Here is a 15474-nt window from a genome sequence, read left to right as displayed (position 1 = left end):
GAAAAAAGTTTTTTAAAAAAAAAAAAAAAAAAAAAAAGGCAGTAGGTAAACCAGAATCTCAACGAGCGAGGAAGACATTTGAAGTTTATACGTAGTTGCAATATATTTTACAGTGAATGTACACCAATTTCTTGTATACCCATCAAAATTTTGATGCCAAAAAATATATAGACATTGTACAACTCGTCCATAAGTGACAGTCTCACATAGGCCCGTGTCTATTTATCTTTTATCTATCACAATTTACAAACTCAGTACCATATATTGCCACTGGGCTTACTGGCAAAACACTTTCCACCACATTCCCATTCCATCAACAAACTCTGTACAGTGTGTGCCTAAGATTATAACATCAAAGATAATACAACTTCTGCTTCCTACCCATACATCTCAACAATCCAACTATTAGTCGAAATAGCCTTTTGTGCTCCCTAGTTTATCGGCTTCTGTTGAATTGCATCTTCTGGAGAGATGAATCCGGGTTTTAGAATCATTTCTGGGGCCATTGCCCTTTCGGTTTCACTATGGACTGGATGTTTAGCGCCTCATTTGAGAAACGGGTTCAAAAAGAAAGAGGACCCAAAAGCCACTCAGACTCTCCTAGTCTATTTGCATGGATCCCTTATGGTGTAAGATCTTACAGATCTTTTCCTGAGATTTACTTTATGCTGCCAGGAACAACTTAATACTGAGATTCTTTTCAGGTGGCTTCTATCCAATCCTACACCATCTCTAGTAGTTTTATACAGCCGGTGGAATTGGCAGCAACGACCGTATTTGATTTACGTCTCCAGCAGACGCTTGAAACAAACTGTCCAACATCGTCATCAGTTTCTTTGCCGGAGATCGGATCAATGGAGCCAAACTTGTAAGAAGTAATAGGCATTGGCTGAGATTTATAATAGGCAAAGACCTGTAAAAATAATATGCATGAGAAGAATATATGTGGGAAGAAAAGTTGAATTGCGAGGCCCAAATTAACCCTCCATAATAATACTATATCCTCCCCCTAGGAATTGCAATTCCATGGGCATTTTGGTCTTTATACTACTTATTCTTTTTCAATTCCCACATAAACCAAACATTAGAATAGAAATTCCAAGTAATTCTATTCCCACCAGCCAAACAATAGAATTTGAATTCCTACTTTATTCCCACATTATTCCTCTCCCAAGGAATTGCAATTCTTTTTCATTGGCCAGTTTATTATGAAGTATTTTTTTGGTTCAACTGAACTAACTACTTGAGCCCAATGTGTGGATATCGGCATGAATTTTTGGGATCATTTAGGAAAATAAAGCAAAAACCAATGCTATCACATAGATATGCTATATTCCCCAATGGACTCCACTAGTACCGATACACCTACCATTTGCAAGAGAAAGAAAAGTGCAGTGGAAGAATATGCAATTCCTTTTATTTATAATCTTCTTTAAAAAAGTACTGAACAGCATGTCAGCATCTATAGACCTTCTTATCAAAACATTCACCCCCAAAAAATGAATTAAGTAAAAGATAATGAAAGGGATTCAGTATTTTTGTTAAATTAGTATTTGCATATATGGGGAATAAAGAAGATAGAAGGGCTAAACAAAAAAATAATCCCTACCTCATTTGTCTCAGAGCCACAAGTAATATATCCATCAGCTACAGATAATCCCACAAAATTCTGAAAAACAAAAGAAACCACATAGTGATTACATCCAATGAACAGGATATTCAATTGTCATGTACATAATGAAACTATGAAAGGTTTCTAACTGTTGGCATAGATTGTGAAGACAGGTCAGACAAAGCAACTAAGATATTCAAATCGTTATGGACTTAATGAAAAGTTTCTAATTGTTGTCATGGAATGTGAAGACAGGTCACACAAAGCAACTAACCTTTTCATTGGTATGTCCTCTAAGGGTTAAGATACAAGAATCAGTTGACAAGGCATTTGAACTTGTTTTGTTGAGATCCCAGATCTTAAGTGTGTTGTCAGTAGATGCTGAAATTAGAGTCTCAGCGTCCAAGAATTTTGCATAGCTAACAGCTTTCTCATGGCCAACCAATATACGCCAGGGAGTTGAAACATTCCGAAGATCATAGCAATAAGTCCTGTAGTCAGCAGAGCTATAAGACAGGAAATATCCGGAGTAAGGTGAGAACTGGACACAGCAGACATTTGCATTGTTTCTGATCGTGCATATACTGTTTTTCTGCAACAATGAAGAAGCCAGTTTGAACAATATGCCAAAATTTTGAAAGATTTCATGGGTTTGAAACCAGAGAAAACAACATAGAAATGAGGCAATGTAGGGAACAGTATCCTTTTACTTCAGGCAATTCTTATTCTACCAATTCCCCTATGTAGAGTCATGCATTAACATGGTTATGATATGCACTTTTTCAACTAAATTTTTATTTTGCATGCTTTGCCACACAACCTAAGGGGTAAGGTAGAAATTCATTTTGCATCTTATTAGTAAAAAGAATAATGGTTCTATTTTTTGTCTTTGAGGGGAGAAGATTTTCATATACATAATCTAAGCTCATGAAGGAAAAAGATACTCTGTACATTACAGAGAGACAAATAATTGAGCGAAGATTACAAAGTTATCATCCATGGAATGATTTGATAATCTAACGAAAGACCAATTAATTTTAAATTGGAATTTACAGCCTTATGTTACAGTAGACACTCTCATTCTTTTCCCCTTTTTCCTTTTGTTTTCAGTCTTGGTTAGGGGCATAGCTCTCATTCTCTCAATGGCATGGCTCAATGATGCTGGTAGGATAAAAACAATATATATATATATATATTGGGGGATTAAAAACGTGAGTGTGCAACTGTGCATATTAGGCATTATGATGTGTGCATATTAAACATGTCCCTATGTTGCACACAATACATGCTCAATATGCACACATCATTATGCCTAATATGCACACGCGCATTTTTAATCCCCCAATTAATCTCATCCATAGATCTATTTTTTTAATGGATGAGATTGGTTCTCATGGACTCATGGTGAGGTTGGTTCTCAAAGGAACCTCACCCTATATATATATATATATATATATATATATGTGTGTGTGTGTGTGTGTGTGTGTGTGTGTGTGGTGTGGTGTGTGTGTGTGTGTGTGTGTGTGTGTATATATATATATATAAGGAAAAAATAAAAATGAGAAAGCATGCCTCATTAATACTCCAAAGTTTCACCAGACGATCATCACTTCCACTGACTAACTTGGTAGGATCCACACGAGAAAAATCAACAGACCAAGCTCTTTCATTGTGCTCACTGAAATTGAAAAACCCTTGACCAGTCGTTGCATCCCATAACTGAAAGTTAACAAATCACAATAAAATCAATCAAAAATCACTGAAGCTGTAGAATCAGGAACTTCATGCCCAGCAATAGTAAACACTTGGGGAAGGAAAAAAGAAGCTTTACATTATAAATAAAGATGGTTACAACTACATGCTTGCCACTAAAATATAAAAATATGCTTATTGCCCAATTTGAATAAAGAGTTCAAAATAAGCACTTTTCAATCAGCTCAAAATAGTTCATGAGTTTGCGATTGCAGTTGGCCTTTAAAAGCTGATTTTGAGCTTACACTATAAACTCCTCGAAATAAACTTATGGAAATAAGCTTAAAATGGCTTTCAAAAGCCTTAAGTTTTTTCAAAACCTAACCAAACACGTTAAGAATCAGCATAAGTGCTTCTAGCAGTAGATAAGCCAAAAACTCATCCAAACACGGCGTAAAGCTTGTTTCCCAGCATCTAGCAAATTATGACCTATAGTTGTATAAGCATGAACTATATTAATTATCATATGTCATCTTTAGTAGAGCAACTTGATTATCATATGCCAAAAACAAGTAGTGAAAAAAAAATGAATAATGCCTAAATCACTATGGTAATAGATTAGATATATTCTCACTTCTCAGAGAAAGAGAGAGTGAGCTGTTCCCAACAAAGAATGAGGGATAAGATACATGCTTATCCAATGAAATGTGGATATATTCTTTAAAGAGTAAGGAATGCAATATGCTTCAAAAACATGGAGATGGAACATTTCATGGAATGTCAGATATTAAAGGAGACATCAGAAAAACTAAATTTGGAGAATCAAGACTTGTCCAAGTAGGATAATGACATTTTATAAGAAACAATAGATCAATGCACAAATACACACCTTCACCACACCATCATAGTCGGTAGTGGCCAGATAGTTTCTGATATAGCTGTTCCAGCAAATGCAGCTGAGCTTTGAATTGTTTGACATCTCAAGTACTGGATAATGAATGTCAACAGAATCATTAAAGAGAGCATTGTATTCATATATCTTTATTTTCTTTGACACACCACCAGTAGCTATGTATTCCTCATCCCGATCAAAGCTCAAAGAGCAAATTACATTTGCAGAATTATTAAATTCTCCATTCCTTAAAACTCCACGTACTCTGAACTTGCTATAGCGAGCATACTTGCAGAGACCATCAAAAAAACCTCCGAGACCATCACTACGTTCATACATCTCTTCATTAACACCTTTCAGAAAGTTGTCTTCCCGGTTCTTTAATATTTCTCCCTTTCTCCATATTTTTACATCATTACTGGAAGGCCTAATATTAGACCTCATAGAGAAGTAAGCACTCTCCAGCTGCTGGATATTCTTCAACTTCTTATCATCATTGTATACAGGGGACAGCTTAGAACGTGTAGTTGAGCTTGATCCCCCTATCTGAACGTACCTGCTTCTGCCCACAGCAAGGGACTCATGACATGAGGTGGAAGAAACTGATGATTGTTTGGTCTGCCTTTTCTGGACTTCCTGGATATCTGCTTCTATGCACTTAATTTCTTCAACTAACTTTGAGGCATCATTTTGTTTTTGCTCTTTCAATAATGAAAAGAAGTATGCCAACAATTCTGACTCAGAATCCTCTTCAATAATAGATGATAGCATCTCATCTCCAGATTCTTTTTTCCCACCCATAATTTCAGATTGTAGAATTTCCCTGTAATAGTAACCTAGTCATATTTAAGCTAGAAAACTTAAATTTTAGACACATCATACATATTGGATTCAGCAATAGAATGGTAATATTATATACTTCATAGAATGTTCAGAGTTATACAAGACTATTTGAAGTATAGCTAAAAGCTAGAACAAAGATTCCTAAGTATTAAGTCTTGGTAAGTGACAAGTAAATGTATTTCAGGAAGGCCAATTGCAGTTCCTTTTGCTTTTCTGCAGATGAGAAAATTTTACTAATACAAGGTATCCTCTTGGAAGTAAATAATACCAGCGTAAACAGTCAGCCCAGTAACAACACGTTTATAAATAAAAGATGTGTATAAAAGGGACAGACTATGTAGTCTACTTTATTATTAACCTCATCAAATTTCATTCCATTGTGAAAGTGTCCTCCATTTTGCTTCAAATGGTATAAAACACATAGTATGCAGCAAAAGGCAAAGGAATTTTCCTAACATTTCAAAATTCACTTCTTACAAATCACCCTTACCAAACTGAAAAAGGAAGTTCTATTTTCCATTCCCCAAACCAAACAAGGAATGGAAAGCAAATTTGCCTCCTTAAAAGAGTGGAATACTAAAGCATTAGATTTTCCATCCTCCAACTTTCACATCCTTTCAGCTGAATACATCATAAAGAGTATAAGTAGGCTGTAGGCCATATTACTTTTTTGCTTTATAAGCATTAGCAACCAACCAATTTATGAATGCGTGGTTGCACACACAAAGAGCTGAACTGCCCTCCTTCCCTAATGTGACATAAAGATAGTATTCATTGAATAATGAAGGCCCTCTGACCTGAGATAATGTTAGCTTCCACTAATCCTTACCTCTGAAGAGCCAAGTTCTGCAACACTATCATATTTCTGATTTAGACTATATTGTGTGATTTGTGTCTTTACCATTCCACTTAAAACTTATAAAACAGTGGAATAAATTTGCACCCAACCATAACACATGCAAACTTATATTTGAATTTCAAAAGATGGAGGAAAAAAAGTATTAGCAGCCTCAAGATGGCCCAAACTCAATATAGAAGCATTTGTTTTGCTGAAATTGTCCCATCTCTCAAAGGTTTCCAAATTTCAATTTTTTCCCTAAAAGTTTTTTTATAATCCCCCCTTTCCCTAAAGAGAGCTCCAACTCTGCTGAGAGAGAATACCCCAATGATTCTCTAGTTTTGAACCCTTTTTAACTAATTGTCAGAGAACGGACTACCATGTCTGTCTCTAATTGGATCACTAGAAAAGCCCAACAAATGAAGTTTCCATAGTCGATTAAATCCCAACTCATTTTACCACATCAATTCAATCAACAAGAGATGGGAAAGACACAGAAAGCCAGAAGAGAATGGAAACTTGCATTATATATATATATATATATATATATATATATATATATATATATATATATATATATATATTTATATATATATTTATATATATATATATATATATATATATATTTATTTATTTATTTATTTATTTATTTATTTATTTATTTATTTATATCACTCAACATGACAAATATTACCTTGTAGTTGGTCGTGATGAGGGTTCTGGGTGAAGTAACCAAAGGCAGAATCCAGCTTCCTTTGGATTTTCGGATAGGAAACTGGGAGGAAGAATTCTATGACACAGATCTTGCATTGCAGCAGCATGAGATCTTCCGGACTCAAATAAGCCAAGTAACTGAAATAAGCGTCACAGGTTAGTCCCATCATTATCCAGTTGACTTTGGCCATTACCAAATACTAGAGCATAACTCCCTAACGGCCTAACCTACTATATACTTTAAGTGGTGTCAATTTAATTCCTACAAATACTTCTATGAAATACTCCTCAACATTCAGTCCAAGGTTTAAAAATAAATAAATATGGTTACAGAGTTCTGAGAGGAAGATTATCCGCTGCTTAAGATCCTATTAAGAAGTATCCTACATTTCAAATACGATTGACTTTTGATCAGGTTTAAAATTATGTTGGAATCATGTTCTTCTATATTTCTCATGTACTCAGCATAAATGCGGTTTATACAAGTAAAATGCTTTTCATTATAAGAGAAACACAAAGTAAAATGTGTTTAGATAAAAGATTAAAGATGTCCCCATACCTCAAAAAATAGAACTCCAAGACAGTATATATTTGAAGAAAATGTGCAGCCTCCCTTGTTTAACTGCTCAGGACTGGTGTACCACTTTGCTTCTAACATAAAACTCACAGAAGTCTGTAATGGTTGTGGGCTTCTGGACAACTCACTGGAGCTAAATTTGCTCTGACTATTATGTTTGTGTACTTCATTTAAATCACTGCCAGAACCTCGTGGCCAAGCAAAATCTGCATTAGTATTTTGAGGTGCTGATCTGATACCTGATCTGGATGGGAATTGAGGCCATCTTGTAGTAATATTTACAGGATCACCAAGTTTAAGCTTCTTAACACTAGGACTTACTGCGGTATGCGTGATGTTCCCCAGTGGCCTTTTCAAATAATTCTGCTCTGGTTCAGGAACATCTCTATCCATGACATTCTCAGTGGGATCAGTGAGCATGGAGGTTCCCAGATACACAACTTGGTTTGATTGCAACAACTTGAAGCAAGATGGCCACAAGTCTTGTAAAATAATTCCCTGAGAATGAGAAGAATCCACCAGATCCACAATTTGTTTGAAGATACTCAAGCTTTCAGCTTTACTTAGCTTATTTCTCCTAGCTTTTAGCCATTCCCTCAAACTGACTCCATCCTGATAAGTAATGGTAGGGGGCAAAACACTATCTGCACCTGAAGAATCTACTAAAGAGATGTTAGCACGATCCGAGTGAGTATGGTCAAGGTACTCCCTTCCCAACGCTCTGGTAGTTGGGCCTCTTTGTATGGTTCCCTTTCCCTTCAATGTGCTCTTTATAAAATACTCAGAAAACCCAGACTTTGATAAGATTTTTGTTCGTATACCCCCAGAAGCCAGTAATATGTCATTCGAAACAGATTTATTGTCATTACTCTGTGAATTTCCTGTGACTAAATTATGGCTTTCATTTGTTGACTTCTGATTCTGCTCCAAAAATTCAGTGAACATTCTGTCTTCTTCACCTTCAAAGAGATTTGATAATGTTGAAGACTGGTCTTTGTCAGTGGCTTCTCTATGTAAACTTCCTTTTCCTGATCCACCGGCTATTTGATATAAAGTTTTCCAGTTATGGGGCCTAGTCTGCACTCGTTCTCTGTTGCCTGGCGCACCAATCATAGCTAAATTTTCACCATTATAATTTTTCAATGTCAACTCTCTAACCATAACCTCAGAATCATCCATACAACGTGGACTTGAACTTGCATGTCCTGAAGATCCAATTCTGTCCATACTCCTTCCATCAAGAATATCTATGAAGTACTGGGCAGGGTTCTCATGATGATCACCCTCATCCAGACCAACCACTTCATGTGATTCCTGAATACCATGCTCACTAAGCTTCGAACTGTATCCACTCTCCTTACTTCTGAGGAGCGCTCCATCAACAACAGCCATTTCATTCACCTCATCACCCACACTTTCATCCATATCATCCAAATTTTTCTTATTCAATCACACGTTGGCTTGGCACTGCAAATCAATATTTCATTAATAAATCAGAGCGCCTAGGCCACTAACTGGATTAAAATAGTATTTAGCAAACCAGAACCAAAACCCTTGAGTTCTCAGGATTAGACTCCAAAAATCCCAAGTAAACTACAAGCCTTCATATATGTTAGCATTTGATTATGAGAATCCCATTCTACTCCATATATAGTATCAATTAAGTGTGTCCATGAGGATATAATGAATCAGAATCTGTACTAAACTTGGCATTCAATCTCTCAGTCAATGCACTATTTTGCACGTTTTTTACATGCCTTGGTGACTCAAATATCAATCTATTAAAGAGTATTAATGGGGTGCAACCCTATTTGGCTTATACGTGATCCATATTAACCTTTGATCAACTGAAGTTGTGCCAAAATTATACAGGGTGTGAAAATGCATGAATTCTGTGTGTGTCATGTGACTTATGAGAGAGAGAGAGGTAGAGTAGAATCCAAATGCATAAGTATATCTCTTTCATTTTAATGAATCTACGATCAGTTTCTGTAAATTCAACATGCCCCAAATAGGTAGGTTTATTACATCATCTTCACCATTCCAGCTACAATTACATGCTTTCTACCCCCTTTCCCCAGCTGCAGAAAACAAAAGCAGTTTACTTTCTCTTACAGTATTTTCTTGGACGGATAAACAAAAAGAATCATTTGCTTAAATTTATATCTCGCAACCAAACTATGCAGCATCTAATTGGCATTGAAACTTACAAACCCAAAATTCCCATTCTTTCTACCTTTACCTCCAAACATTTCTCACCCCCTCCCTCGCCCCAACGAAGAAGAAAACACAACCGCAAGTGTTAAACATCCTAGTAACTGAAGAGAAAGCTAATGGAACAACTTATCAACATAAAGAATAATTTAAATCATATTTTCATTCCAATTTCCCAATTTAAAAAAAAAAATTAAAAAAATTAAAGGTAATATGCGCAAGTCCAGAACAGTTCAAAATCAGGAAACGCAAAAAGGAAATTGGAAGGTGAAAGAGCAATGAACTTACCGGAGGGAAGAATCCAGGGAGACGGAGCAGAGGATTGAGAACAAAAAAAGCGGAATTTTGAGAGCCATAGAAAAAAAAAATAAAGGAGAAAAGAAAAGCCCTAAGAAAGAGTTGAGTATCTTCCTTCTATTTTTTTCATTTTTACTGTAACGTTTAAAAAAGCAAATAAAGAAAAAAAAAATACAGAGAGATTTATGGGACTTGCCTGAAATGGCAAAATATCTCCGGCAGCGTATTGGTTCCCTTCGGAATTAAAATAATTCCTCTTTTTTTACAGCCACTAATTATACAGTTTATAATTTTTTTTTCTTGAAATTTCTTCTGCTTTTCTTTTTTAATCAAAAATAAAGAACTTTTGGATTTAAACAGCACAGCAGCAACGATAGTGATGCAGTTGGTTGTCAAATCTTGCCCCTTAAGTCCCCTCATCTTATCACATTCTTGAGAGGACAATTACCGCTTTAATTATTGTAAACTGTTTTTTTAAGACAAAAATGGTAAATCACTCTTATTGGTGACACAATCATTCTTTTGAATTTTTGGGATATTCATTCCATCCTCCATTAACAGTTGAGTAAGGAACTCTAAAGGAGAATCAAACTCACACCAATCTATGTATAGACGAGACACTATTTTGCATGTTCGTTAGCAACGTAAATTTGTTCCCCGTAGACATGTATAATTGAAATCTTCCAAACCCTGTTAATTCACTCGCTGCAGCTCTCAATGACTCTCCTTAGTGGTCCCAATGGCATATTGGCCCCTCATAACCATTTAACCACATTCTCCAAGTCGCATTTAACATTAAGCTTACGAATACCTTTGTTCCATGTCCACTCAAGCCCTTTAAGTATCGCTCAACCTTTTGCCTCATTAGAATGGTTTAAATTCAATTTGAACATGCAACTCCCTTTCCGGTCATCTCTATTGTCTTTTATCACTCCTGCGCATCCAACTTCTCCCATATTTAATATGGTATTTCAATGTATTCATGTTACGTGGATGAAATGGTACTGATCTTTTATAATTTATTTATTTTTTAAATAGCAACTCTCAAATATACCATCACCACTTAATATTTCATTTTCATTCAATGACAAAAAGTGGCATTCTCTCATTTAAAAATCTTTTTTTAAAAGCAAATTGAGACAATATTATCCATGAATGAAAGTAAGGCAAAGATATAGGGTGAGGGAATATCAACCAACGCACCTAAACTAGACTAAAAGTCTATAGCATTTGCTAAAGAATATAATGAACTAAATGGTTTGTTGTTATTTTTAGCAAAACAAACACAAATACTAACAAAATACTTAAGCAAATACTCACACTCTTTAAAAAAAACAATTCCAATGTAAGAAGCATCAACCTATGATTTAAACTTTGATAGGCATTTAGACAATCTATTTCCAAAATTACTTTAATATATCCACAATCCTTCAACCACGTTGAGTTTCTTTGCAAGCTAGTGCTTCTACCAAATGAGGATCCTTATGAAGTACAATAATTAATAAGTAATATTTTGGCATGCTTTTGCTTCTTCGTACGTGGCTATGTGCTATAGCTGATTAATTGTTAGACAAGTTTTTATGCTAAACTGTACTCTTTATTGTTTGTTTTTAGGTTGTAGACAATGTAGATCGAGCACTAAAAGTCATGTGTGGCTAGCTAGATATTTAATTGGGGCCCGGATTAAACTTTCTCTTATTATATATGATTTTATGATCTAAAAACTATTAAGTGTGAACGAAAGTTATACTCTTTATTTATGTTTAATTTATTTTTTTCGTTACTTATATATATATATATATATATATATATATATATATATATATATATAGAATTAGGTTCAGGTGTGAAATTGTGTTATCATGTGAATGTGTGCACTGCTTTTAGCCTTGCATTTTGATCAATCGACGGTCATGATTGCATAGCATATTTGGGTGCACGCAACACCTTGTGTATTGGGTATGTCTTATTATTTCGTTATTGAAGTTGTTAGGGGTATTTTAGTATTCGCGTTATTCCCTGTACCCGTGTGTGTTGAGTGTTTTTCCTATTTTTTGTTTTTATTTTTTCAGGCTATTTTTTCATTGACGAGCGTTTCCTTCGTGCTGTCGCTCCCGTGGGTTGTGCGATTAGTGATGGCTAGGTCCAATGGCAGTCGCCGATCGAAGAGGAGTGCGCCGGGCCATCCATTCTCGCCGTCAACTCCAGCTTCGGCAGGTGCGCTCGGTGTGGCAAAGGCGTCTCGGTCGTCCAAGAGCCGGTCCGGCCGTCGTTTTCCGCCCGCGAGGGTTCATCCTGCATTCGACTGGGCTGCGATCGGTGTGGCTTCTAGGGTGTTGCAAGGCTTTTGACGGCGCACCGGTGGGCACAGCGAGGTAAGTGGGGGTTCTTAATGGAATTTATTTATTTTCCTGGTCATGCAGCTTTTTTTGGGGGTTTTGGGTATTCATTCTGGGGTACTGAAGTTGTGTTCAATTTGTATTGGTAGTGTTTAAAATTATACTGGTCAAGGTTGAGAGTAAATTTGAGGAAGGCAAAACTCAAGAACAGAGAAACCCTGTGTTATTCTAGCTCTTTTAATGGTCGTATGGATGAATATTTTGGCAATTTGAGGCTTAAACCTGATTTTTTTCCCATTTATATTAACAATGTAAAACATTGCACTGTAGAGTATAAACAAATACTCTTTGCAATCGCAAGGTGTGATGGGAACTCGTCTGGTTAAAAGTAGAAGACGTAGATAATGGTTCAAAGTACACAAAACTTGAGTAAACATTTTTATTGTTTGAATGTTAATGGGCGGCGAAAGAGAGGCAATATAATGTTGGTAAATGACACTAGAGTGTGTTGGTTGAATACAAAGCTGAAGTGCAAGGGTATATATATATGTATATGGTGAAATGTTTAAATGGGTGGCAGAGGGATATATAAGAGTTTGGTTAATTAATTAGGTAATTATCACCTCTTTATCATATTGCACTGCTAGCTAGCTGTTGGTAAAAGTAGAACACGTAGATAATGATACAAAGTGCACAAAACTTAAGTAAACATATTCCGCTTGGAGCTGTAGTTTAGTTGCATGCTCATACATTGTTAACTTGCGTTTAACGACCATTTGCCTTATTGGGTTGATCGCTAGGGGTTAGATTTACAAACTTTATGTCTGGTTCTGTGGATTGAGGTTCAACGCTGAAGATTTTCTTACTAGTGCATACATGTATTCTGTGTGAGATGCATTAACACCACGCCCCTGTGGTGCAATGCACATGGATTCATACCCCAAAACGCACAAGTAGAAAACTCAGCAAACACACTGTCTGAGAAAAGCTAAGTCTGCCTGGTGCAGTTGGGAAATTAAATTCGTGAAAAATACTTATTGGTCTCCGTTTTGCTTGAAATTTTTTTGGACAACCTACCCTTGTAATATTTGATATCCACAAAAAATTTTGGTTAAAAATATGCCTCATCAATCTCTGAAAAATCCGGTAAGTATTAGGCAGTGTGCTGCCAGCAACATTTCTGACTGCAGCAGTTCTGGAAAAAATATCAAGAAAAATACTTCTAAACCTTGGTTTGGCTTGAAATTTTTTGTGTATAATCTAGACTCTCTGTACTTCTTATCTGGAAAGTTTTTTGTTAAAATGTGGTACCAATTTTACGCAGAAAATCATGCAATCCAGGTCATAGAATCTGAAAATACTGACAGTTTCAGCATCTTGTACATCTTGCCGATTGTTTGACCCATATGTGTGGTTGTTTACTTGGAGTTTATATACATATGTGTTGGTTACAAAGGTTGGGGTATTAAGTTCATGGATAGGGATATAGATATGTTAAATGAATACATATACTTGCATGTGTAGTTCAAGAGAATGCTAGTCATAGCCTTTGTTACAGTTGGGGCAACTATGTTTACGTTTGGATTTTGCAAATATAGCTCCAAATGCACATGGTTGCATAGCTACAAATGCACAAGCATGCAACTCCCTAACGGTATTGTTTTGTTGTAGATCAACCTGCTGGCTGAATACCTAGAAAGCAAGCACCAGACATTCTGTGCAGTACGCCACATGCTCCCAAAAAGAATGCATATGGCGTGGAGAGACACCACAAACAGCGTTGATTCCGGAGTGCTAGCGATGCGGCATATGGAATCCTACACCGGCCAAGATTGCAATGAGTGGAATTGTGGCCTTCAAAGAGGGAATGCCGAACAAGTACTCAACCTATGCAAGCGGTTTATGCACAACATCCTTCTGAGCGAGGTCAACAGTCACATGCACACTATTGCAAATTGCGTTGGGCAGTATGACCGCCAACGATTAGCAGATATTAGTAGATGATCAGTTCAATCCCTACAATAACAACTAGGCAAGCTGGGAGTGCACTCGACAATAATTTACACACTAATTTCAGCTAGAAACTACTGAAATGAGTTACAATTAATGTTTTCATAGATTACAATATGACCTTAACAATTTGTCAATACCCTTTAGAAAATGGCAAGTCATGCTGTAGAGGACAGAAATTTATTAGTATGACAAATAAGTATGAATGGAGCATTTACTTGGTGCACTGTGTGGTAGCATAAAATTTATGGAAACGAGACAGATAGCAAAATGATGAGACTAATTACCTTTTCTATTGGTTTCTCCTAGATGGTAAGGGTACAATCCAAGTATTAAGAGATAATAATCTGTCAATGTTATGTCATTCTTAACTTGTGCACATGTGGGATTATATTTCCTTAATTACTTTCAAAAGGTATTATTAGTGTTGCTTAGATCATTTTAGAAGTGAAAAAAGAATCCGGTATAATTATTGTTGCACACCGTAACAATGCACTTTGGTGCATTTGAAAAATATAACTATCAGAGCAATGCACTTCATTAATGAAATTACAAGCCAAATGAGTGGGAACCAAGATTTAATTTCCTTCCAGACTAAAAATTCTGACAAACCCACACATCCTTTTGCCTTTAAATCAAACAAAATAAAAACCCCACAAACATACTCCATCCCAACTCCAATCAAAATGTGCAAACCTAAAACCCACTAATAAAAATACTCTATATACAAAATAAAAGCAGCGTTTCACAAAATTTAAGAAGCATAAAAAAAAAAACCCATTGCAACATTAGGCTAACAGAGTACGCCGTGCAATGCAAATAACTAGTTTCATCTATTGATGTTAAAAAAACATCACAACATTATTCATGGCCTACCAACACAACTTCTCTAAAACAATGACAGGACTAATCAAGAGCACTCAACTTCCTTTAAAGGAAAATTATGGGTGTAATGCCCAAACCTAGGGAAAGCATGGAGATGTTGACGAAGAGAACAGTGGAACTTAAGGTTGCCAAGTCTACCGTTCGTGGCAAAGATACTATCACGGACTTTGGCGACGAAGAGCCATCAAGTGATGTCAACAGTGCTGAAAATTTAAGAGTTGAGTGGAGTGCAAAACATCTGTGAAGTTCTCATGCCAACGGTAAACAACAATCTAAACTACACTGCCAAAACCAAGCTGAAAATGCGAATTTCCAAGATGCCCATACTCATCACTAACACACCAAAACCCAATAATAATTAATAAATAAATAAATAAATAGCGCACATACCCATACCTACCCAACCATTTAGACATCGATGTGTTGTACACACTCCAACATGGCGCCGTCTTCCACTCTGATTGCTAGACTTAAAAGTGGCGCACCAGTGCAATGCTATGGACATGACAGCGAAAGTGAATTAATATAATTTGTGAGTCTCAGAAGATGAGAGTAATATCA

At 36.1% G+C, this 15474-nt stretch overlaps 1 protein-coding gene across 1 annotated transcript; it reads right to left on the bottom strand.

The window, feature by feature from the left end:
• Positions 1-64: 64 nt before the first annotated feature.
• LOC115998833 (protein SPA1-RELATED 2) lies at positions 65-9809 on the bottom strand. Its single transcript, XM_031238496.1, has 8 exons — positions 9671-9809; positions 7151-8635; positions 6572-6729; positions 4194-5019; positions 3185-3331; positions 1887-2204; positions 1610-1669; positions 65-913 (listed from the first exon to the last, which is right to left on the bottom strand). Exons 2-8 carry the CDS (start codon positions 8591-8593, stop codon positions 722-724), a joined length of 3144 nt encoding a protein of 1047 aa, XP_031094356.1. The 5' UTR covers positions 8594-8635; positions 9671-9809; the 3' UTR covers positions 65-721.
• Positions 9810-15474: the final 5665 nt, after the last annotated feature.

This window comes from Ipomoea triloba, chromosome 12, assembly GCF_003576645.1.
Source record: "Ipomoea triloba cultivar NCNSP0323 chromosome 12, ASM357664v1".
Classification (NCBI taxonomy): Eukaryota; Viridiplantae; Streptophyta; class Magnoliopsida; order Solanales; family Convolvulaceae; genus Ipomoea; species Ipomoea triloba.
The sequence above is the reverse complement of the archived record's forward strand: the minus strand, read 5'-3'. Positions and strand labels throughout refer to the sequence as shown.